The sequence below is a fragment of the Vidua chalybeata genome, chromosome 27, assembly GCF_026979565.1.
Source record: "Vidua chalybeata isolate OUT-0048 chromosome 27, bVidCha1 merged haplotype, whole genome shotgun sequence".
NCBI lineage: Eukaryota > Metazoa > Chordata > Aves > Passeriformes > Viduidae > Vidua > Vidua chalybeata.
Window position 1 is genome coordinate 4,763,914 of NC_071556.1, and position 26,526 is coordinate 4,790,439.

Here is a 26,526-nt window from a genome sequence, read left to right on the forward strand (position 1 = left end):
GCACTGCAAGTTTCAAATGAAAAGAAAGCCTGCAATGTGTTTTTGAAGAGGGATGAGGAGGCCCAGGTGCCAAATGCTCTGCCCACAGCCAGGCAAAGCCAGCAGCTGCAGCCCAAATTCCCTGCTGGAGCCCCTCAGCTCAGGGACTGCTACCCTTGAAAGTGGAAAATGCTTTTATTCAGTGCATGGAGATCTCGTGCATCTGTTTAGGGATTACTGCTCTCCATTCAGGACGTGGCTGTGCTCAGGGATTTCTATTATCCACACAGCAGGAAAATGCCTCAAAAACAAGCAAAGGAGTGGGAAGTCTTGAATGAGCTGAAGATGCTGCTGATTCCTCTCTGCTTCTGCTTTAGGGAGGCTACAACCTAATATAAAAATATTAAAAATTTAGGCATAGCAAAAGGCTGCACAACCAACATGGCAAACTCTCCTGATAAGCAAAAAATAGAAAGCCCAGTTATCAGTTTACATGACAAACACTTTGTTTTTCCTTTCAGTCCTGTCAGCTTTCCAAAATCCTGAGCCAAAATACAACAAGAATTTGAGCTGTGTTCTACATCGAGGTATCCCTGTAAACACACCCAGGAGACAAAAGCCAATCCAGGTTCTCCTTTACAAAAAAAAAACCCAAAACCAACTCTCCCAGAATTTCTCTGTTTCCTGCCTGTTCCTGGAGCCCGGGAAGAACAACTTGGATTTTTCTCTGCACAGAGGCTGAGAGCTGCTACCTCCTTGTTTTGCTCGTGTGGGACTCTGCAAGCTCCACCCCAGCCCTCCCAAAAATAGAAACCTTGCAAAATGAGGCAAAAAGGCCGCCAGGAACACGGAGTCCTGCGAGAGATGCAAGAGCACAATGAAACCCACACCTAGACAGATTTAGCTGTGTAGCTTTAACACAGCCTGTAATTTTTAGCTTATCTGTGTCTGCCTGTGGATGGGAGCCCTGGGAGGGCTGAGAGGGATTAACTTTACGAGCACCACGTTTACAGCCAAATCAGCGTTGAGCCCGACGAGGGCGGCCCCGTGGCCAGCGCCGCACGCGCCGCTCGCCTGCCAGGGCTCGGGCACAGCATCCATCAAAAGCCATCGTCAGAAAAGAGAGTTTTCTGCTCTGAAACTCAGTGAGAGAATTGAAAAAGTGCTGCAAAAAGCTGCTGGGAAATTAAGGGCTCTGGGATTAAAGTCTAAGGAAGGAACGAGTTGTGCCAGCTGTGACTCTGTTTTTAATACGACCTGCCCTGTGCCCTTGGGCAAAGTGAACTCCTGTCTCACTCTTTATGGAAAGGAGTAAAAAAGAAAAAAAAATAAAAGAGTTTTTTTCCAGAATCTATTCTAATCCAGAAGAAGGCAGCTGCAGCATTTAAATAAATAGCCATGATGTGTTTAATAAAGCAATGAAGGTGTTTACTGCGAGGCCTAAAATGGCACCTTTAATGTGACTCAAAGTGCTAGGAACTGATTCAGCTTGGAGACAGCTTTCACACTTGACACACAAATAATGTGCTTGGCAAGGAGCTGCATGATCTTCACACCTGACCACTGGCACTTCCAAGCAGGAAAGGCTCTGAGGAGTACAAAAAAACCTGAGGACATCTTTTCCTTCATATACAAAACTTGTACCAATACAGAGCGTTGCTCCTTTAAGTCCATGAGAATAAAATAGAGATTTAGAGGTATATAATCAAATAATTTGTAGATCCTCTGTAAGAGAATCCTCCCCATGACCAAGCAGAAGCGTCCCTCTGAAAGGGACTGATCTGGTGAGCCAAAACCATCCAGCTTGGTTGCACCACCCTAACCCGAGGCGTAGCCACGGGAGGCTCCTGCTATCTCTGCACCAGCACTGGGAGCTGAGAACTGTGTCCCCCACAGCCTTTAGAGTCACATTCAGCTGCAGCCTGGAGATAACAGGTTCCACTGCCACGGGAGGGGGGGGGTGCTGAGAAGACATTTTTTTTTCCCTTTACCTAAATCGTTGCCTTCATCAGAGTACAAACCTGTTGCAGAAGGTTATCCAGCAAATCCTTGTCCTGCTGAGAAAGTCCATCCTTCTGCAATCTGAGAATAAGTTCAGGTTTCTTATAAGGCTTTAGTGCCAGTAAGTGCACAACCCTATCTTTGAAGGGTCTCTGGGAAATCGCACTATTGCCTCTCTTTATTGCACTGGCAAGGTTGACTGGCGTTGGGCGCTTCCTGGAGGGAACAGCATCGGAAGCTCCTGGTGCAGGTTTACGCACCTGAACCTTTTTGCCTAAAATGAGATGAGAATAGTGAAGTGCAGCAGTCACCTCGCAAAGGCCAGTGGGCTGTCAACACCAATCCGGAGTTCATCACACCCCTGGCAAGTGCCACGAGGTGACAAGGAAGGACAAACACCACCAGCACACCCCCTTCTTGTCCCGACGCGCCGCCGGAGCGAGCATCCCGTGAGGTTTATGGTTCATGACAAGCTTGTAACAAGTAAACAGCAACACCAAGCTCTGGAAACCTGAGTATTATTGGCCACCAGCTTACATAAAGCTCCCTTTGTTTGCCAGCTTTTCATTTATCCCAAGTGCACGTATCCCCACGGTTAATCGAACTATTTTTGCCCTCCCTATGAGAAGAAAATTCTGCATTATTATGTAGAAGAGTGGGAAATACGGAGTGGAAAGACCAGAACTGGTCAACGAGCGGCTCCCCGCTGCTGAGCTCAGCAAAAACGCTCCTCCAGCAGATGTTTCTGCTTTTAGAACAATAGGAACTTTATGGGGCTGGGTCACCTCCCTTCCCCCTCCAAACACGGCCCCATGAATGGGGCTGACACTGGGCCATCAGCCTATTCATCAGGGTGCTGCCTGTGCTGATGGAATAACCCCTTCTCCACTGCAGATGAGTGACAACATGAAGCTGGCTCAGAAGTGCATCTCAGCTCCATCCCCGCTGCGGTCCTTGGTTGCTGACAGCACGACCCAACAATTCGTTTTTCCCATTCCTACTGAAAAAACAGAACCCTCACGCCATCTCTTAGTAAAGCTTAGAACTTAGAGAGTTCCCATCAAAGGATGGGAATGTTTCAAATGCAGGAGCAGGTTCCTGCTATCCAAAGGCAATCCAAGCAAAGCTGAAAAACAAAATGTGTGGGTTCCAAGGTCTAGACACCTGGAGATCCAATCAATAATCACTTGGGCTGGAGAAAGTGACCTTCGCTAGGACAAACAACATCCAGCATTTACTGCAAGTGTTTGGGAGGTTTATTCCAGCAGGGCACTGCTCCATTGCTAGGAAGCAACGTTTTCAACTGAGTCATCTGAAGATACTGGGGATTGTCTGCACTGTTTGTTTTACTGAGCTGCACATTGCGTAACCCAGGCCCCATTTCCTGGCTTTTTATTATACACCACAGTGCTGGGAGAGGAAGCACGACCCATCCTCAGCAGGGCTGAGGGGAGGTGAGAGGGGGAACAACACCAATTCGCACGTTAAACATCCCACAATCCAGAGGTCAACTGGATTTTGTTTCCAGAAATGGGACGAGAGAAGATTCGTCAGCTTTCTAGAACTGCCTTAACTCTTGCCAGGTCATGAACAGTAAAAACATCACGTTGGGAGGTTTCCATTTAAAGGCTGGAGCCAAAATGTGCAGTGATAGGAAAAGAAAAAACCAAGTTAAGCCAGGACAGAAAGGATTTTCAAATATTTATACACGTGCATGTCTATGGATGCATGCACACATATTTAGTGTGGCTACAAGCACACACCCCCTGCAGCTTTACCTGCAGCTATCTATTTACATACCTATTTATTCAAGTGTCAACTCACATCTGTAAGTTCTGCTGCTCTCCAATTTCAACATTTCCTATAAATTTTTCCACATCTGAGCTGCCTGGAACGACTCCACTGGCACTCAAGTGCTGAGCTCCGTGTTCTCCTGGAAATGTGAGAGCCAGCCCTGTCCCTCCAGCCCAGCCTGCAGGAATCAGCTGATGCCGCTGGCACACCAGGACCTGCAGATCCCACATGAGGACTGTCCTTCCAAGCCCTTCCTTCTTGGACCAGAGCTCTCCTCCTCAAACACTGACATCTTATCTAGGAGCACTGTGACCACACGCTCTGCCCCTGCTGCTTTCACACGGCTCTGTCTCCATTTCAGGGCAGTAAAAGGTTTTAGCCAGGAGTATTTTTCATTTTAAAAAGTTTTGCTCCATCTTTCCAGGAAGCAAATTGCTTTGAGAATCTTCTCCCTCAGAAGCTTTAACTTCAGGCACTTACTGTAATGTTCTCAAAGAGGAGCTAAACAAAATAATCTTCTGGCCTACGGGAAATCAATGCATTTCCTTCCTGATTACCATCTCCTTTCTCAGCTTTGAGCACTTGGCTGCTGTGACAATGAGTCTGGGTCAGTTCTACATTTTGCAACTCAACCCTTCTCATGACAGATCCTCTGAGAAGAGACTGGCTGCAGATCACATGGGCTGCAGGAAAAGCAGCTGCCTCAGGAAAAAAAAAAAAAAAATAGCAAAACTGCACTCTGGTTACTGTTTGTGCCCAAAGTTTGTGAGCTGAGGTTAAGCAGGGCCCTGAGCCCTGGCTCTCTGCAGGCTCCCTGTGTTATTTGCCATGGTTTTATTTCCTCTGCTAAGGCTTTCCTGCTGCTGTCACAGTGAGAAGGGCTGTGCCAGGCTGCTTTAGTGCCTGTGTTTGTTAACAGAGGGCACTGCTGCCTGTGTCCTCCCTGCTGTGGTCCCGTGGGGCACAGCTGTGACACGGTGGTGGCAGTTTTAGCTGAGCTGGCCAGGAGCAGGGACACTGGGAGGGCTCAGCAGGGAGCCACGTGACAGACGTGACCTAACGTGGCCAGAGCCATGTCACTGCACATGGACAACCCTCAGTGCTTTGGGTTGGGTGGGACCTTCAAATCACCCAGTGCCACCCCCTGCCATGGGCAGGGACACCTTTGGGTTGCTCCAACCTGATCTTGGTCACCTCCAGGGCAGCCACAGCTCCTTTGAAAGTGAAGACAGCACGGCACAAGGAGAGCAGCCCCCTAAATCACCCATAAGGAACTAGCAGGAGCTTTCCAGACTGCCACAATCAAGCCAACAACATCAGGATTTGCCTCCAGAGCCTGCTGAGTCCCAAATGGAGTGCAGAGCCCCAAAATGAGTGGCTGCTTACCTACATATCTCCCCCCAGGTTTAATGACTATGGCGCTCCGGCTGCGAGTCTCCTCCTCTGCCTGTGCCATGCTCTGCCTCGCCTTCTGGTAGGAATCATCAGTAGCACACACGGTGATTTTATCCTGTATGCTTCCCAGGCAATCCAAATGGATATTGCCATTGCTGCAAGAGAAATGCAATGGAAAAGGTACTCCTGACACTGCAAGGGGACACCAGGCTGGCACTGGGGGACAGCTGGGGGGTGTTAGCTGAATAACAGTGGGGGACACACAGAGGACCTGAGAGGGAACCAGATGCTTCCCAAAAAAAAAAAAAAACCAAAAAAAAACAACCCATATCAAAACAGCTCAGAAAGACTCTAAAAATGAAGAACGTGCATTAAGCTTTGTTAGGGAAAAGATGCTCCAGAAGAGAGGGTAAAAAAAAAAAAAAAAAAAAGGCTGGGTTTTCCTTGGATGCCCCACTCACCTGGACACATACTGCTGGATGCAGTCAAAGCTCCCCTGGGGGCTGTCCTTGCCGATATTGGAGAGATAAAAGGTGAAGGTCCGCACTTCCGCCGGTCGATCGGGCCTCGGGATGGCGATGTGCTGCTCGGGGGAGGAGGAGGAGGAGGAGGAGGAAGGAGAACATCGGTCACTCGAGTCACCCCAGGCTGGGCAGAGCTCACTGCTCCTGCAGCCAGGATGCTCTGAGGCATTTAGCAGCAAGGAAAGCACCTGGGTTACTGCACAGACAGGCTGCCAGAAGAATTCAAATTATCCCCACTGTGTGCAGGGGGAAGGAAAAGGTGACTGAGGGAAAGAGCAGCTGAAGATGGATGTGGCTGTGAGAGAACACAGCTGCCTCAAACAGAGACCTCCACCTTGTTCTAGGAATCTGACCCAATTCTATTGATTCAGGCTCAAAACAGACTCGCTCCCACTGTTTATATTCACTGTAAAACACTCGAGGCTCGTTTCTTTAGAATTACTGATCCAGCACTAAACATAGCACAAGCCAGGTCACTAGGTAGCATGCTTATTCTTTTTTAAGAAATTATAATTCCATAACAAGATTTCATGGCTCACAGTAGAGTGTGACGCTGCTGCTAAATTAAATATTTAATCAAGCATTAAGTGTGCTCCACAGACAACTCCACAGCCATCCTGCATTGTTTTTTTCACTCCCCCCCACACCAGCCATTCATTTTTCAAAAGGGAAAACTGTCTCCCCTCTGCATTCAGGATCCAACGTAAATGTCAGCATCTGAGCTCTACTATCGCATCAATATTTGATAATTAAGATGGCTCCCAGAAGCTGAGACAGAAGGAACACCAGCCCCAGCTTATTTTAGGCCAGGCTTTACCACACAGATTTATATTTACCCAGATTGCCACATCTACGCAGAAAATACACACTCCCAGCAAGCCAGCCCGTGGCATCCACACACGACTGTGCTGGGACAGGAGGGGTTTTGGGTGGTTTCCTTCAGACCTCAGACGTCTCCAGCAGCCTGGAAAACCCAGGGATCTGTGTCCCTCTGCTAAACCACAGGATGTTCTCAGAGGCAGCAAGAAGCTCTTGAGCCGAGCCCGTGCACGGCGTCTCCCTGCCCTCAAACAGAGCTCCCTTCTTCCAAAAACGAGCCCAGAAACCCAGACTTGAGCCTTGCTTTATACAGGAGGACAAGTTATCCCCAGGATCCAGGTCTGAAAATACTGGGAACAGATTTTTTGGGTGCTGCTGACCCTCCCTGGGCAGCCCCATTATCTCCCCTGCCAAACGTGCGCCGCAGCCCTTGAGCCCTTTTAATCTTTCCTGGCATCCTCTGCCCCCACCCAGGCAGAGGGAAGAAAATTCCCTTCTGCTTTACCAGAAGAGGCAGAAAGGCAGAGTTATGTAAGCAGCACACTTGGGGGGATTTTGCAGCTGGAAATTTGGTGGGAATGGGAAGAAGAGGAAAACCCAACAGGGGGATCGAGCTGTGCTGCACCTGAGCCTGGAAAATAAAACCTGCAGGATGCCACCAAATCACATCTCCACACACCAAAGAACTTTCTCCTCGCTCCTGCTTTACCCACTGGAAAAAAAACCAGCTGCTCCAAAAGCCCCAGTTTTGGATTTTTGTAGGGGTTTTGCAGCATTTCCAGAGGCTGTAAAATGAGGCAGAGTCACTTTAGTACTGAAAAGTGTCTCATGTGCAAGCCAGCTGTTATCTAGGAATTATTTTTAGCTGAAAACAGAAGGTTTCTCAAGCCACCAAATCAGCATGGTGACTACTTTGAGGGAGCCCTAATTTTGGTGCTGGGTACTGCACCAGTAACCAGAGACACTTAAAAATAGCTCGGTACAGATGTAACTTCTGTTTTCTTCTTTCAAGTAACATTCATCTGTGGACAGCTCGCTCTGAACAGAGATTTCACCTCCCTCTGTTAATACCAAAACTTCATCCCAAGAAGCAGGGGAAATGCTGTATTTTCCAATCACAAAGCAAAGATGTTTTGCTCCCAACAGTCATTCTAAAAATGCTGCACAACACACGTGGGTTTGGCACCTGAAGGGTATTTTCACCCCACTCAGTTCAATTCTGTCCCTGCTCTCACCACCCCACAAGCACCTGCAAATTTCAGCCAGCCTGAGCTCTGATTCTGCACATCTTTTCACCAAAATAGAAGCAATTTCAGTAATTCTGGCACAGTTCTGCACACAATTTGTAATGCCGTGGTACTCCAGCAGTTAAATTCTGATTTATGTGTACGCTGAAATGAGCAAAATGCTCAAAACTCCATAAAAACTTCTGGATCTCCCCAAGAAAATCCACGAGGAAATACTGACAGCCAGGTGCTGCTCTTAAAGAACATCCATGGTCCCACTTTAGAGGAACACTGGTAAAAACAACCTGGTTATTACAACTGAAGTTCTGATTATCACAAAGAATAAAAGCCATTAACAAGAGCAGCATCACTACAGAAAAAAACACATCTCAAGAATTCCAGAAGTTTTTATCATCTCCTGTAAGATTTGATCTAGAACAGGATCCAGGCAGGAGAGGTTTTGTCTCTTGTCACAACTGTTTTATTTTGTCACAACTGGAACAGCTGTTTTATTTTGGGCTACAACCACTGACTTCCTCCTTTCTGCTGCCACCTTGCTGACCCCGGGTTTTATTCCCAACAATTCCCTTCCCTGGTTAATTAGTGTCTCAAACATGGAAGTTTCTTTTTCTGTGTATTAGAAACTGAAAGTATTCTTGACAGCTTTTAGAGTAACACTGGAATAGGTGAAAACACATGGACACAGTAATTTAAAGGCTTCTAGAGAATTAAATTCAAGAAGCAGCAGTTTGTTTTAATTCTTATTTTATGTCCTGCCTCCCTAAATCATCAAGTGAAGCTTTTCCCTCTTGAGAAAGGAATACTTGCACTGAAAATTCCCACTATTAAAACCTCACTGCTTTAAATCACACTGACAGTTGTGCTATGCACAACCTTCCCACCCCAAAAAGTTAATGGGATTCTCCATAGCTGCTTTGTTTTTGGGAAGCAAAATAGGAAGGCAGCAAATTGGGGAATTGAGGAAGAGTGGAAGAAATAATTTTAAAAGTAAAACTGTTCAACAAATATGTTTTAATGCCATCCTCTGGATGTGAGAGCCTGGTAAATTCCTGGAATTATCTCTTCAGCCCAACTGATGGAGGATCCCTCGAAAGCATTTCAGGCCTCAGCTCCTTAAAAAGCAGGAGAATCCTGACGTGCAGAGTCCTACCCTTAAAAGCAGATGGTTCCCCAGCTGCCAGCTCCTTGTCATACCCAGGAAAAATAATAATAAAGGGACAAAGAGCTCTTTCTGTGTGCTCCCATGGAGCTGCAGCTCTCTTCAAAGCTCTACCTTTGGCCTTTCCTCGTCAGTGCCATTAATTAACCACTGAGGAGGAGCAGGCAGAGGTCAGCTCTGGCTGCCACATCCTCCCTCCAGCCCAGCCCAGCCCTCCTGGCTCCTTCTCCTTCTCCATCCAAGGAGTGACACTGCAGGTGCCAGGCAGCTCTTCCACCAACCACTCATCCCTGGGAGTTCAGGGCTAAATCAGAATTAGCTCTTTTATTTTCACTTTTTTAAATTCTAGAAGCAACTGTAGGCATTTGAAATTATTTTTAATTATCCCCAGAAATGAATTTTCTTGTTAATCCTTGTCCATATCAGATCCATGTGGAACCCACCATGAGCAAAGGCTCAGGGCAGAGGAGCATTTTAAGTTGTTTTGATCCCTTTTGCTACATTTCCTTCAAGGAAAAAACATTCAGAGGAGGCATTTCCAAAACTTAAACAGCCTTACAGGAAAAATCAGGTGTAGATCGTGCTTCCAAAGGGAAAGGAAAGCATTCCCAGTGCTTTTAGCTTCTTTATTCCATGAGCAAAGCTCATCAAATAAAGACACATCACCTACCCTTCAGTTTTTCTCCTCACTTCTGATTGTGCCCAAGCTCAGTGGCAGATTTTGATCTCAACTTTCATGCTGAGCTTTCGGGGAAGTTTAAGTCTAAACAAAGTAAAAAACCTGGAAATTGCTCCTTTCTTTATTTCCCAGGACAAGAAGGTTTGTATTTTTCTTCTTAACTTACAATAACAATCATGTCTTTCCTGCTACATTTTCTATGGGCTGTTAGTGAGAATAAAATCACAAAGTAGGATGTGGGCAAGGACAATGTGCTGGGTTTAATGTCCACTCAATCCAAGCCTTTTTGAAAACTTTAATGTGCCAGTGCATAAAAAAAATAATCAGAAGTTACAGCTGACTTCAGATTCTCGAAAAAAAAAATTAAAAAATTAAATTCCCCATCTTTATGCAGAGACTAAAGTTAAACACAGGCTTTTTTAGAAATAAAAGGTATCTAAATGACATTTTTCAAGTTCACTGAAGGGCTGCATTGCTTTACCAGAAACACCACCACGTAAATCTCAACGTTGTCAGCAACTGGCATGACAGACTGGTTCAAGGGGCTAAAAATATCCCAGAGTTCTGTCATCGGAACAGAAGTTGGGGAAGTAAAACTCCTAAATCTAAAATAACTTCTGGTCCTCACAGAACTGCAGTTACATTAAATAAACCTCCAGGACTCTCAGAGCAGCCTCCAAGCTCTGCTGCTGCTGCTGGAAGGAATTGGGACCTAAAAATTCTTGCAGTGAGTTTAGCACGGTGTTTTCTTGGGATACAGGTGAGGATTCCATGGATTTTTTGCTTCCTCTCCTTTTCCCTGTTCTACCCAACAGCACATAATCTGAATTTCCCATGGATTTTAGCAAGGTTAGGAAATAAAGAGGAGGGAAAAGGTTTTAGAGAGAGAGAGAGCAAACACCTTCCTGGAGCACACCTGAAGCTCCATCTCACTCACAGCATCGTTCCTTGAGCTGGAACAGCCCAAATTCCTCAATCCCATTAAATGTAAAAAGAACTTTCCAGGGACAAACTTACCCCTTGGCTTCCTTGAAACTGGATGACTGGTTTTGACGTCACAGCATCCTACAAAAACAAGTAGAAAACCAAAAATTACCTCAGAGAAATTCTAACCTCCAACGTTCGCCGCCAAGCCACACTCAAGCTTGATTTTTCACCTGGATTTCTTACTTTGCTCTTTTTTTTTTTTTTTTTTTTTTTTTTTCAAGGGGAAAGGTCAGGGAAGTGTGTATTTCAAGTAAGAAAACAAAAAAATTCCTGAAACAGTGATTTGTACCCAGAAAAAGGATAAGCTAAGGTCACCCTGAGCTCAGGAGAGGAGCAGCTCAGAGGTGACACTTGGTTCCTCCCAACCCCTCCACCACATTTTGGGCACAGAACAGCTCAGCTTTGGTGCTTATGTAAGTTTTGAATTAAAAAAATGGACACTTGAGGGGAAAATTTATTCCAGTTCTCGGCCTGAGAGGACGCAAAGCGAATTTTTTCCAAGAGAAAGCTGGCAATCCTTTGGAAAAGCAAACTGCAGCTCCGTTGCAAAATCCTGTTGTTCCTTTGCCTGTTTCAACAATTGGCCTCTTCCTCCAGGCTCAGCTGCTTGCATTTAAAAAATTGTATTCCTGTGACTCTAAAACTCCTCAATTTCAGCCTTTTGGCCTCGCTGTCAATTTAGAGATCCCAAAGACACTTCAGTTCCAAGCCTCACCTGAGGTTTTAACTGAAGAAAAAAGGACCAGACCCAACCCAAGCCACGCTGAGTTTGGATCTCTCCAATCCCAGCAGAACTGGGGCTTTGGATGTTTTCTTTCCTAAATCACACAAAGTACCCAAGACAGGAATTGTGCTCCGTGGGGCTCGTGGGACCCCATTGTGAAGCTTTCCAAAGGGACAGAAGAATTTATAAAGAAGTTGAAAGTATCATTTATAAGTGACAATGTTGTCACATGCATAGGACACACATTTCCATGGGAAAACACCAGGAATTTGGGAAAACAAGCCCAAAACAGTTGGATTGTGCTGTTTGTATCACCCAATTTCCAATGGATTAGAAAAATAGATATTTCCATTTTAGCAGCAAGAGAGTTAAACAGCTTGAAATTCATTAAGTTAACCATCCCTCATAAAACTTTTCCAGCCCAGCAGTGAAGAATCTCAGGCACGACATCAACAAAAAAAAAAAGGATAAATTCACCAGCAAAATAAAAATCCTTTTAGCTCAGATAAACCTAATAAAACTTGGATGGCTAAACCCAGCCCAAGACAGAGTCTGAGTCTTTGAAGAGCCCATCCAATAGGATTTCCCAGACCTGCATCACACCCAGGATCATTAGAGGACATAAATGATGCTGAGGAAAGCAGGAACACGCTCAGAGCTGACAGCACTCCCTGAGTGCTGGATAAAGGATTTTATAGACCCAGAACAACCTTTAGAAAAGCACCAATAAACAACATCTTGCTCTTGGTACAGAGATCACTGAATTCCTCGAGTGCCACGACACTGCATTCCACAGCACACTGTTCATGGACAGCCTGGCCAGCTTTTTGTTCCCCGTGTCCAGAAATTCATAGGAACATACTTGAGCAAACAAGCATTTGAAACATGATAAAAATCTGGATTTAAAGGAAAAAAAAAAAAAAAAAAAAAAAAAAAAAGAAAACCAAACCAAACCATGTGGTTCTTGTACAGCAAATTACAGATTTGGGAAGTTCTGCTCTTTGGTCTGGAAAGTTGTTTAAGGGGAATAAAAAGGAGGTAAGGAGGATGGAAGTGGAATAAGGAGGCAGGAGCAAAAGTCCTGATGCACAAATCAGACATGGTTTAATTACAGAACTTATAAATCCCACAATCTACAAATAAACTGGTTTGAAGTTAAGTGAGTAATATCAGCTTTATGCAAGTTGAATGGCAAAGCTGAGATGTTATTTCCCAAAATTCAGCGTTTCTGTCTGTGCCTGTCTGGGATCCCTGTGGAAGAATATCAGTGTTGGAACTCCCAGCCAGGCTCCAGAGGGGATCACAGGGAACAGATGGATTTGGATGGACAAATCCCAGCTCCCTTTTGAGGCAGGGAAGGACTTTTGGCACCTCAGCAGCACCATCCCTGAACCTCCCCTGATGTCCAATTCCTCGGCTACAGCTCATTCAGGATGCTCATGGAAGAGGAGAGCACACTGCACACCCTAAACTAATTAAGGATGAAATTAAATCCCTGCATGGACACCCTCATTCAGAAGAAAACAGAACAGATGAATGACGTGAAACCAAATTAAAACCACATTTCCATTTATAGCTTCATTTGGATTAACTTCCTTGGATGTTTTTGGATGGACAACCCCGATTATCAAAAGTTCCTGCTGCCCTTTCCAAAACCCCTCTGTCATTTTCTGAAGAGTCACCACTGAATTCCTCCTCCTTAGTGATGCCATGACTGAACTTCCTGTGTTACAGTTCCTAGAAATGCCATTCCATCCCTTCTGAGTGGGAACAAGCTCTTTGCCTCTGCCCTTCCAATTAAACCAAGTCACCTCCTCAGCCCTGGATGCAGCAAATCCTTGGCAAATCAAGGATGCTGATGAAATCTCATCTTTGTGTCCAAACAAGAGGAAAACAAGGCAGACTTGCCCAAGCAAAGGGGCACAACCTCATCCCCTTCCAATGAATTCCAGCTTTATCCCTCCAGGACACTCTCTGGGTTTAAGAGCAGCTGCTGGCAGGTGATTAAAGATAAAAATCTAAGGAAGAAAAGCACAGTTCAGGTACTTTGCAGCAGCCACCTGTCAGGTGAGCAGGTTTTATGCTGCAGCCAGGTACCAGATACTCATCCCTGCAGCTCATCCACGAGGGTGGATGGAAGGAGCACAATTCCTGGATCTTCCTGGGATCTCTGGGGACAGGGAACACGCAGGAAGGAGCACGATTCCTGAGATCTGTGGGATCAGGGAACACAATTCCTGGATCTTCCTGGGATCTCTGGGGCCAGGGAACATGCAGGAAGGAGCACAATTCCTGAGATCCGTGGGATCAGGAATCACACAGGAAAGAGCACAATTCCTGAGATCTGTGGGATCAGGGAACACAATTCCTGGATCTTCCTGGGATCTCTGGGGCCAGGGAACATGCAGGAAGGAGCACAATTCCTGAGATCTTTGGGGCCAGGAAAGACAATTCCTGGGATGTCTGGGATCAGGGAGGACAATTCCTGGGATCCTCCTGGGATCTGTGGGAATCAGGGAACACGCAGGAAGGAGCACAATTCCTGAGATCCGTGGGATCAGGAATCACACAGGAAGGAGCACAATTCCTGGGATCTTCCTGGGATCTGTGGGGACAGGGAACATGAAGGAAGGAGCACAACTCCTGAGATCTTTGGGGCCAGGGAAGACAATTCCTGGGATCTTCCTGGGATCTGTGGGATCAGGGATCACACAGGAAGGAGCACAATTCCTGGGATTGGTGGGGAACACTACAGAGAACCTGCAGTTTCCAGAGGCAGCAAACCCCTTTAAACACACCTCAGATGCAGGAATTCCATTCCTGCCAGTGCCATTGTTCCAGCTGAATGCTTCCTGACCAGCTGGAAGGTTGGCAAAGCATTCCCAAAGCTCCAGAGGTCGCCAGGTCCCACAAGGAGCTGCATCAAATTTCCTCTGGAACAGCAAAGGAGCTGCTGGGCCAGAGCAGGGCCCAGCCTGCAGCCCCAAAGCTCTGCAGGAATAACTCCCAAAGGAACCTCTGGGATCTACCCAAACTGGAATTACCAGCCTCAGCCTCTCCACCTGACAGGAAAGCAGACCCTCAGAAAGAGCCTGGGTACACCCCGGCATCAACTCCATAAAATTTCATTTATTTGCCATCTGGAAAGAGAACTTCTACATCTCCATGCCCAGTTCCCTGCTTTCCACAGCTCCTGCTGCATTCCCTGGGAATGATGGAGAAATAAAGCCCTTAAAGCTCTGCTCTGGGATGCCAACATGAATAAAACCCCACAGACCCAAGTGTTTTTTGTCAGTCCTCCACATACTGTAAGATTATTTCAAAAAGTCATGAGATTAAACCAGAAAAACCCCAAAACTCATCCCCAGAGTTCCCACAGGATCTTTGGCTTTTATTATTACAGTATTATGCTCATCCTTCAGTTTCCCCAGGCTAGAGGAGAGCAAGAAACCCTAAAGAGAGGCTCTGAAAGCTCACAGAGGTGGTTACAAACAGCTCCTCACACTTAAATATTCCAGTTCTGGCACATGGAAGCTGAGGAAAAAGTAGGAAGAACAAGAAAGTGTCACTAAAATATGGAAGAATTGAAAGGAAAACTAATTATTTTATCAGGGCTGATTGAAGCTGGCAAAATGTTTTCAACACCTTTAGAGGAAAAGCTGGATGGGATGTTCCTACCCAGGATCAGAAAGGACACTGGAAACACTCAGGTCTAGGAAGGAGCCAGCTGGAAGGCTCTTTGTTTCTTCAGGGAAATACAGATAATTAAAGAAGACATCATTTTGGGAAGTTCTGTCATATATTTACTGGAATTTATACTGCAGGCTGTGTTCTATGGAAAATATTTGCCTAAACTTAGTATTGATGTGTTTTGTTGGATGTTCAGAGTCACCAATGCCCAGAGTGCAACTGAAAATTTACCCTTATTTGTGTTGGAACAAGGGGATTATTTTCAGAATTTAAAGCTTTTTACAAACAGTTAAAATTAGCAGCAAGAATTCCAATAAATATACAGAGAAACTATAAAATCCTGCTAAGAAAGGGTGGCATTAATGGGATGTTTCCAACTATCATGGGCAATTCCAGGTAAAACCAGTGCCCAGGTAAAGCTGCTGCACCTCAGGAAGCAGTTACAAAAATGGGAACAACAAGAAATTGCTTAAAAAGCACAAATTTCAGACTCTGTAATGCCCCAAACTCCAAGTTCCTCTTTTAATTCTTTGGTTGTGACTGGTTTATGTTTCTTTAGCCCACACAGCAAGGTCCAAATATAGGCAAGGCTCCCTCCCCTGCTTCCTCTGGCTTCCCAGCACAACTGGGCCAAGGGTGGCTTTAAAAGGTCCCAAATCCAGGAGGATCCTCAGTTTAAGCACACCTGGATACCTGAGAAAAGCTCCTGCAGAGCTACCCAGATTTCACTTTCCATTTATATTTTGGTTTTAAACATCCCCCCTCAGGAGCTTGCAAAGCAAACCAGAGTCCACAGGCAAAGCAGATCCACCCCATCCCAGGAGACACCTCCGAGTCCCCGAGTTCATTAGCAGCAAGAACCACAAATCCCAAGGGAATGGAATACCCTGGGATGGACCCACAGCTCCAAGTGAGGCTGTGTGAAGTTTGCTGGCAGCCAATTAGCCCAAGAGAGACCAACTGAGGCTGTTCCCAGGACATTCCACTATTCCAAGGCTTGTATTTACCTCCTCCCAGAAACTCAGCAGCCAAAAAAGCCTCCTGAATATTCCTTTTGTCATGTCCCATCTATTACTTACGGAATTAAAACACAGTCTCCCTGCAACACAATTTCCATCTGCAATTTGGGGCCTCTCAAGGATCCCGTTTGAAGTTGAGCACAGATGGGCTGGAGTCTGCCACGACTCGAAAATTACAGTTTTGCTATTCAAATCCAACATTCTCATGGAAAGAGCCTTGGGAATTCCATGTAAATCCAGCACTGTTTGAGGCTTTCCACTCACAAGAGGTGCCAGCTGCCCAGGCGAGCCATGGGGATGCTGCTGGAGGATTTAGGATTCACCCACAGCCTTCCAGGGATGCTGATGGGATCCTGCAAATCCCAGGGAGCAGGAGCAGAGCAGGGCGTGACAGGGAGTTCCTCAGGCAGCAATTCCCAAATTAGCCCATGGACACCTCTGCTCACTCCTCCTCTCCAAGATAATCCCATTTATCACCCTGATGCTCTCACAGTCCCCCCCACACCCCCATTTTCCTCCCCCCAACATTTAAAGGAATTTATTTTGGGCAGAAGTGAACACTCGAGCTTTTAACATAAATAATTATTAAAAAGGTGCTTTTGATGAAGGTTTAAGGGCTGGACTCTCACCAATTACTCTAAACTGCAGTCTGTATTTATTATTTATCATTTGCCTAATAGGCATTAATGGACACATTATCACCATAATATTAAAGCATCTACAAATCCTGCCCAGAAGTACAAGCAGCAATAAAATGCTCAAAAGCTTTTATGTCAGCCAAAATGCTACGCTGTATGTTTGAAAGTTTTTAATTGCTAAACTGCAAAAGGCACACTGGCTTCTTTGTTTATAATTGCATAATTTGAAGTGGGCTGTTACAGCACAAATGTTGCTTCCTCAGTAGTTTTATTTTCCAGGGTTAAAAATCGAGTGTGTTTCTATAAGATAGAAAATAAAGGAGTTTAAAGTGTCAGCTCAAAAAAATCCTCATCTTGATTTGATGAAATTTATGCTTATGTTAAAGAACTTTACCATTCCCAGCTCCAAAGTTACAAAATTTCACCATTCCCAGCTCCAAAGTTACAAAATTTCACCATTCCCAGCTCCAAAGTTACAAAATTTCACCATTCCCAGCTCCAAAGTTACAAAATTTCACCATTCCCAGCTCCTCAGAGTTACAGAATTTCACCATTCCCAGCTCCTCAGAGTTACAGAATTTCACCATTCTAATAAAATTACCCATTTTACCAGGAAGCATCACAAGCAGGCTTTGACATCACTACACACTGAGCATCCCAGCTATCGTCCCACTTGAAATGCAGAAAAACTCGACCTTTGCGTAAAGTTTAGAGAGTAAGACACATGATTAAGTTAAAAACCAAACTGTAGCCTAATAGAAATGCTTTGTCCTGCCCTGTCCAGCAGAAAGCCAGGCCCTAAATGGACAATAGCCTGTATCAGCAAAGCAGAGAGCAATTAAACCCCACTGTCATCAAGATGTCACCCCACAGGCACGAGAGCTGAGCCAGCCGTGCAGCCTGTCCTCTCTCGCATGCCTGGAGCTTCTGATCTCAGCTAATCCAGGTTAAAAAGCTCCTCCTGAATAAAATGCAGGGTGTTTGTCGGGTCCCTGCTGCAGAATTTAGTTGGGGACTCAAACTGAACCAAGCTGTGCATGGGTGAGGCACCCCCGTCCCTGCAGCTCCCGGCTCGGGCAGTGCCAGAGCTCCTTCAGTCAGGAATTAGGGCAAGGAGATGGAATTAGGGCACATGAACCCCATGGCTCCCCAAAAACCCATCCCAAAAACTCAGGACAAGGGCTAGAGGTGGAGGCTCTCCAGCCTTCATGATAGGCTGCAGCACATGGTGATTTTTGCCAGATTCCCACTGTTTTTTTTTCATGGAATAATGGAACTGTTTGGGTTGGCAGGGACCTTAAACCCCATCCAGATCCATCCCCTGCCACTATCCCAGGTTGCTCAAGCCCAGCAAAACTTTTTTGTTTCAATTTGCTAACTCCAAGTAAAACTTTCCAGCGCTACAAAGGAATCTTTTGCTTCCCAGCACATCATTAAGTGATGATTTTTCTGTATTTGCAAAAAAAAAAAAAAAAAAAAAAAGAAAAAAGCTTTAAACTCCCAAAGAAAAGACAGCTCTGACACAGTCTGATCCTCTGGTAATCCTCAGCACCAGAGCACAAACCCTGGGAAAGGTGGGTTTGGGAAAGGAGCTCCAGCTCCCCACACATCCCAAAAAATCCTGGAGCACGTTGCTCCCAACCATCAAGCCAGGATGTTTGGCCAGCACAAGGTGCAGTAGTTTTCCACCAGGAAGGAAAGCTGGGCACAGAGGCAATTTAGGCAATGCCTTTCAAGAAGGAAATTAAAAGGAGGCTCAAATCCTTGGAGAAATAATTAAAGTATTGTGAATTGGTATCGAGTTTACTCAGCCCACTGTGGAGCAGACTTTGTTTGGCTGGAGCAGAGCCTGGCTCTGGCAAACAGAGCAGCCCCATCCACTGGGCTGAGCCCTTCCCCAGAGCAGGAACCACCAAATGCCTTCCTGCAATCCCTGCTCCCAGATTTCTATGGCAGTGCAGATACAAGAACTGAGCAACTCTTTCATGAGCACAGACATGGACAGGGATTTGCTCTGTAATAAATATGAACACGCAGAGGGGCTGAAATGGCTGCAAGGAGGAAATGCTCTGTCTCCAAAGAAATTTCCAGCTTGTTTATGCAGAGCTGGCACTTGCAGAGGACACTGAAGAGTTAAATTCACCTGCCTGCAGGAAAAAGCTCCCCTGCCAGGGCATGGGGAGAGACACTGCAAGAGGACAGGAAGATACAGGTTCATTTCAAGAGCTACAACATTTTTATTCCTAACATAGTTCCCTTTAGAATGGCCAGTCAGATTCATTGCTGCTTCCTGGACACCCAACTTCACTGCTGGGTGGGATCTGGGGGCTCTGTCTGGCTGAAGATGGAAAGCAGAAGAAAACCACCCCAAAACCAGAGCGGACTCCAAATCCAGCCCCAAAAATGAGAGGCCTTCAAACTCACCCCAAAACCAGAGTGGGCCAAGGTCAGGGGGGAAGGTGGATGGCAAGAAAGAGGAAAAGATCAAAGAGGGTTTGTGGCACCACGGGCTCCCAATTAACTCAGCCACAGCTCCAGATCTCAGGAGCAGAGGCAGGAGTTGGCCTCCTGTGGGAATCCAGCTTGGGAGACTCCGGGCACGTTTCCCAAGGGGACAGTTCTCCTTTTTTTAACTTCATGTTTTCCCTCTTTGCTTCTGCACTGAGTTAAGGCAGACCTGCTCATTAAGGAGAGCAATAATCATAAAGTCTCATCACCAGGCTGCCACAAGGGCTGTAATGATGATTATCTGCAGTTTAATCATGACAAACTCCCACCGATGCCGCTGTTAACAAGATGGGGCTGCTCAGGGAGGCTTTGTCAGAAGACCAGGAGCCAACTCCCACAACTTCCAAAGGCTTAGGGAGGAAAGGCTTTTGGAAGGAAAAAAGCTCCTTTGCATCCCTGTGCAGCTTCCAGTGTTTAGAACTGATCAAAGCAGTCAAAATCAATTAAAAATGTCTATAATGGAAGAATTACTAAGTCACAGAACACGGTGCCCATTTTTTAGTGTAATAACCCAGGAGTTTCCTTCCTGCAAGTAAAAAAAACCTCCCAGTTTTGATACAATTACTGCATCTCCCTGAAAAGGAAGTTTCATTTTGTGTGAGTGGATTTTCTGCATCCGTTACTCACTCCAGAAGGGTGTTCCAGACCCTCCCTGACACTGAGAACCAGCAGCCCTCAAAGCTATTTTAATTTCATTACTCAGTGTTGCATTCTTGAGTCAAAACTGTCCCTTCAAACACCTCTACCTTTATTTCAGTCTTGTCCTGTTCTCCTTGAGACAGAGGTTCAAGGATCCCTTTCCCTTTTCCACAAGCACACCAGAAATCAGCAAAATTCTGCACTAACTCTTCTTTTTATCACCCTTTTTCCTGAAGGATTTTTTCTCCTCTAACTCTGACTAAAAGCAATAAAAGGTAAAAGTAGGAAAGCATAAAACAAGTTGCAACAACGTTTCCCAAAGCTCTCCTCCAAAGATAATGCTGTGCTGGCAAATTCATTGGGGAAAAAAAAAATCAAATACCAACCTAGAAATAAGTCCTATTGTTTCATGACTTGCAACTAATTTGAGGAAGAGTTAAATGAACAAATCCCAATGCTCATCCCTTATTAAAAGTAGCAAATCTAGAGTAGGTTGCTTATACAGGAAGAAAGAAGTGGTTGAAGTAAAATTAATTTTGAATTGAAGTCTGCTCATATGGCCCAGGTCTGTCACTGCCTGGCTTTGAGCAGTTACAGCAAATTAAAGACAGGGTAGAAAAAAGGAAGGTAAATATTGGTATTTCTAAAGTGCAGGCAAAGGAAAGCAAACCCTTAGATTTGTTTTTCAAACACATGGATTTGCTTTGAAGCACTGTTTGCAACAAAAAACAGTATTGCAGAATGAAGTTTCCTGTTCTGCCTCCCTATATTGGAAATATTGATAATATTAAATATGACATTAAACATGATATTAAATATGATATTAAATATTCCTCCAAGAGAAGTCCAGCAGTATCTGCAGCATCTGCACACATTTGCATTGGAGGACAATTCAGAGACCTCAGTCTGGCAAAAATCCCATTAGACACCCATGCCCAAAATTCCCTGGGTAATCATCTCTTGCATGCAACACTGCTTGTTTTTGCAGCAGCATTTTATTGGAGTTATCAGATGATCCTGTTAAATTGGGAAAGGACTGAGGGGAAAAGAAACAACACCACAACAACAAAACTGGCAGAAGGAAACTGAATCATCCAAAATTCCCAACTCTGCTAAAGGTGACCAGCAGTGCTGGTTTTCCCTGGAGGAGTCACTCGTTATGAGCCAAGAATTCAGGGGGGTTAGACGTTCTCAGATTAATATTTTAAGAGTCATTCCTGTTGAAAAAGACACCTTGAATGAAGCCTTCTGTGCTTTCTCTGGAGGAAGGGGGAAGTTTGCTGATTTTGAGGTGCTGGAGATGCGGCCACCTCTGCAACAACCCCAAAAACCCTTGTGGAAATTACAAGAAAAACAAATTTCCATCATGGAAATCACTTGGCTCGCTGCTGCTCCTCTTGGAGATGGCACTTTTCCCTGATTTTAGCCTTTCTGAAGCAATGCAGCAATACAGTTTTGGGGCTCAGAGGGTAAAATAATGAAAAGCTTTTCCAGGAGCAGCTGTATCAAATGTATCTACTACAAGTATTTTGCTTTCTGCACTGTGCAAAACGCCCAACCGCCAGAAGAAAATGTTTCCCAAATTAATACAGAAAAGTGTGTCACGATAGCACATCTTAACTCCCCCTCATCCCCATCATGGATAAATAAAGCTTCCAGAACTGATTAAGACACCCAAGCTCCTCCATCTGAGGGGCCACACAAGTGATGGGAAGTGACTACAGAACCACATTTAGGGCTGGGATTTGTTCCACTGGCCCCTCCAGAAGTTTTCCTTAAACAAAGCATTTCAGCCCTGGTTCAAACTCCCCCACCTGTCAAACACAGGTAATGTTTCCCAGATGGAAAGCAAGAGCTGGCTCAAACTGGTACCTGCAAACCAGGGATCCTGAAATCCCAGGAAAATCATGGAATCACTGAACACCCTGAGCTGGAAGGGATTCCTCACAAGGAGTATCAAAGTCTCCAGCTCCTGGCCATGCACAGACACCCCCAACAATCCCCCCCACCCATGCTTGAATTGGGAATCCTTGAAAACAACCACAGAGCAGCAGGAGACACATGAAAGAAGAAAATTAAAGTGTATTAAGAACAGCTTAATAAACAACTTGGAAAAAACTTTTCAGAGACAACAGCTCAGGCACAATTTTATAACCACAACTTTTAAGTTAGACTGAAAAGTAAGGATTCATTTAAATCCCATTTATGCTGGAATGCCCAAGTATTCTAACACTGGCTGGCTCCAAGTCTGCCTAAGAGAAAGGAAGAAGGATACTCTTGAATTACACCAGGTGGATTTCACTGAACACTGAGGCACCTCAGCTCAGACTTCAAGTACCATTCCAAGAATAGTTTTATAAAAACGCTGAATGGGTCCAGTCAGCTCCAACTCAGTTAAAAATAAATCTCTTAAATGCCTTCCAATATACCTGCATTGCTGTGATCTTCATCAACCTGTGCATTTCCAATTATTATTATTGTTTTTAAGCTGTTTTTCTTTCACCCATCAGGTTAAAAAGCCACACAGGCACAAAGAAAAGCTGGCTACATACAGTTCCAAAATTGCCAGCAAATGTACACTTAAGAGAGAGCTGGTGGAAAAATCTGTCAGTTTGGCATCTCCAGCATTATATGTAACAAAAAAAGGTTAATTCACCTTTTCAGCCCCAATCAAGGTAACATGGCTTTTACAGCCAAGATGTTATTTGGAGCAGTTTTACTGTGTCAGGCTGCTCATGCAGAGCAAGCTGAGACACTTAATATGTGAAAATTAAAGCAAGCGATTAAACACAGCAACACTGGGTTACAACTTATAAAACAGGAGTAGTGAAATATCAGAAGCTGACGGTTGTTTCTGACCTAGTTTTCACTGGAGAACAGTCAAAGAGCTGAAAAGACTGAGGCGAGGCTGAAGGTGCAGAAATTCCAGTAGTGCTGGGGAACAGGATTAGAGGAAAAGCCTTCAGACATTCAAAGGGCTGAGGGAGCGTCAGGAAGAACAGGGAGGTTCAAGAGCTTGGGTTCAGTGGCAAGTGACATCCTGGGGAGAGGAGGGACAGGAGGGCTCCAGCCAGGTGGGGATGAAGTCAGAGGTGTTGCAGGACCTCCTCAATGGGGCAGCAGGAGGCCAAGTTGAGGAGGAGAGAAAACCTCAAACACAGGAAAGAATCATTTTAAAAACATCGTGCCTGGATTTCAGGAGGTATTTTCGTTGCTTTTCTTCTGAGAACACAAATGTGCTGTCAAACACCTGGGCTCATTTGAATAACAAGAGGAAAAATTAAACCCCTTTATGCAAGAGAACTGCAAGTACCCAGGAGAGATCCGGGGAGGGGGGGGCTGGTGCAAGGAAAGCCAGGTGATCCCATCCCAGTAAGCTGTTCACATGTCTCCCTCTATTCTGCAGCTCCAAATTTATTTCCACCAGGCAGCTCCACGCTGGTTTTAAGCCTCATTAAGGAGCAGTATGTTGCTGGGCTGACATGTCAGATTTTTAAATGACCTTTGTACCTCCAACAGCGTTACCAAGCTGCTAAGAACAGGGGGACAAAAAAAAAAACCACCACAAAAAAACCCCAACCAAACAAGTGGTTTTCCATTATTAGCAGAGGTACGTCGTGGCTGTTTGCATTTATTTGAGTTCCAAAAAAACTCCCACCTGTTAGTAAAGCGAGCCATAAAAAAAAAAAAGAGCAATTCTCTCTGAAGGGCAACTGTGACGGCATCAGCACTGCTGGCCATTCTTAACGTGGGACTTATCACACAAAGTAAACAGGAGTGACTATCAGTTAATGAACAACACAACCCCGAGGCTGAATTTTAAAGAGCGTTTTCTCCACTGCAATCTTTTAATGAAAATACAGCAGTTCAAACCCACCAAATTTGCTTACGAAAGTGTAATTTATTTCAGGACATATTAAGACACCAGGGCTGATTCACTTGACTATGTGCTCATAAGGTGGCTTAAATGAGCTGCTGAAACATCAGAACGATCCTTATCTTCCACAGGGCTTTACTCCTTTTCTTGCGAGAGAAAAATATAGAAAGACAATTGAGAGATCAGATTGACGAACCCGTTCAACCATCCCGGAACAAATCTCACCTCACACTGCTGAGCCCAGGAAAACAAGCCTGGACCAGTTCTGTTTTCCTTGTGCCCAGCTATATCCTATTGACACTCAGAGGGAAGAGTAAATTACTAGTCTGAGAAAGTTCTGCTGCAGATCTTCAGATGTTCCTCACGCAGTCACAGCCAGTGCTGCTGGAAGAGGCTGCGATAAACCAGAGTCAGAGCCTGGATCCTGAAGGAATCCCAGAGAAATCTGACCAGCAACACCCCACGAGCCAGAGCAACCTCGAAAGCTAAAGCAAGATGCTCAGACACAGATTCTTTTGGCTCCAGTGCCAGCCAGGACAGTGGGATCACAACCTGACAGACGCTTGGAATTCAGCAGGGGTGTCACCCAAACTTCCTACCATCTCCACAGGGGAGAAAGCAATAAAGCACTCAAATATTCCAGGTTTTTTCCCTATCACTGAGAGAAGCTGCCCAAAAAAAAAAAAAATTCAGCTGAAAATACCTGGCAAGAGAACCTCTCTAGATTTCCTACCATGATAGAACCTTGTATTACATACCCTCTGCTAACAGCCTCCTCCAGCTTCTAGGGATGCTTTCTCCAGGAGAAAAGTGAAGGCAGTTGCCTGAAGAAGTTAAATTAGGTGCTGCCTTTACTTCAGCAAGAAGCACAGAACCTGCACTGTTTCAGCTACCTCTGTATTTGCACTGCCAGGCTGGTCAGTAACAAACCTGCTCCAAAAATAAAGCGACAAACAGTAAAAGAAAGAACACACTCTTCTCAACTGGCAAAAATCTACCTAAAAAATAAGTCAGATGTTTCTTTGCTCTCCGCAAGGACACCTGAGAAAGTTCAGGTTACAACGAATTCCAAAAATAAACATGAAAAATTTTCAGATAAGAAGAGGAAAAACATACCAGGGCTGCTGACCAAACAGGGAGCAACCACAGTGCCACGAAAAGACTCCCCAGGTCTGAGCCCAAAAACCCTCAGAGAATCCAGACATTCAGACAGAGAATCTCTCTTGCCTGACAGAGGCAGCTCAGCCAATTCACACATGCAAAAGAAGTGGTGCGGCCACTGAGCCGGCACTTAATTGTCTGACCAGAATTTTTGGTCTAAATTTAACAATCCAGGCAAGTCATAGTTAGCTGGAACGTTTTGCTCTCTTAGCCCATCTGAGTTAGGGTAAATGTATTTCTTCCTGCTGTCAGCATCAGTAAATTTAGTCGTAATGACAAGTAAAAGGTCTTTAGATGCAGTTAAATGGCTTTAATTGTATGAGAGAGCTCAAACTTGCAGCCCAATGCAAGCAGCACCCACATTAGGTACAGCTCCAAATGGTTGCAGGAAGGTTGTGGAAACATGCCTGGAACTATAACATCAAACCTTCCAGGTAATAAATCTATTTCTTCTCCCCCTTCACGTTAAGAAACCCCAAAGTGCTCTGGATTTTAATGCATTAAGAACAAAGTCCGCAATTCATGAGCAGAAAAATGTTTGCTGTTGGTTTTAATCACCACCACGTTCCACGTCAACCCCAGCGTCTGCTCCAAACAGATCCAAGATATCCCATTTACGTCCCTAAAGGTTAAATATGTTTTACTTTATCCATTACTGCCTCCCTCTTCCCATTTCCACATTGGCAAAGATTAAACACGAAGCCGCTTCCTGAGCGGAGCTGGGTGTTTTGGGACTCTCCACGACTCCGGGCTGGGAGAACTGGTTTGTGACAATGCACTCGCTCGGCTGCATCATGCTCCTCTGGAAAACCACACTTTATTTCTGGAATAAAAACAAGGACTGGGAGCTGTGACATGTGTCAGGAACACGGGAGCTTTCAGATGCTTAGCCACCTCAGTGGCATTAGGGAATGAAGACCTCAACGAGGCAGGAAGCATTTGGGATTTGCAGCAGGAAAAGCAGCAGCAGCTTCCCACGAAACACACAGATAACCCAAAGGTTCTTTTTAGTGCTGATTAAATGAGAGAAGGAAGCAGAGCTTGTGGCCAGGACCACCAGGCTCCCATCAAAACACAGCTGCCCTGCAAGGACACGGGGTGGGAACAGCGAGCAAGGTCACAGCCACGGGTGTCACTGAAAGCACTTTTCAAAAGAAATTGGTCACAGAGCTCCTACGCACTTCTTAAGGGACTATTTATGGGAGCAGAAGTTGTTCTTAATTCTGCGAGAAGCAGAAGCAGAGGTCACGATTGGGGCTCCGGCAGCTCTGAGGGCTGAACATCCCTGGAAGGGGGAACAGGTGCTGCCAGGCTTTTCAAAAATCTATTTTAATGCCACAGGAACTCTCGTTTCGGACCAAAGTCCTGCTCAGCACTGTCTGCAGTCAGCAGGATCTGCCTCAGACGCTGCTGAAGGAAATGAAGACACCCTGTGACAGAGGCTCCGACCTTCCCAGCTCCGTCATTTTACAGCAGTTTCACTCTGAATCACGAATTTCCGCCTCCGTTTGGGGCCCGGCTGCTGGAGCCCCACAAAAGTCAGGGAGTTAATGAGCTGCTGTCACCTAATCAGGGCGGCCACACCGTCCCTCTGGCAAGTGGCAGACGCACAGGGAGCACTTCAAAGGCCCTGAAACTCTCCCTGGGAGCGAGGGCTGCTCCCTTCCCCAGCATCCCAGTGGCAAG

The 26,526-nt window shown here is 45.4% G+C and overlaps 1 protein-coding gene across 2 annotated transcripts in view; it reads right to left on the minus strand.

The window, feature by feature from the left end:
- Window positions 1-26,526, minus strand: part of ELL (elongation factor for RNA polymerase II) — a 50,316-nt gene that overhangs the window by 15,088 nt on the left and 8,702 nt on the right. For both annotated transcript variants that reach the window (XM_053966058.1, XM_053966059.1), the window contains exons 2-5: window positions 10,615-10,662; window positions 5,631-5,752; window positions 5,161-5,324; window positions 2,001-2,254 (exon numbers count right to left, since the gene is read on the minus strand). In XM_053966058.1, coding sequence (XP_053822033.1) covers window positions 2,001-2,254; window positions 5,161-5,324; window positions 5,631-5,752; window positions 10,615-10,662 — 588 coding nt within the window. The remainder of the gene's footprint in view (window positions 1-2,000; window positions 2,255-5,160; window positions 5,325-5,630; window positions 5,753-10,614; window positions 10,663-26,526) is intronic.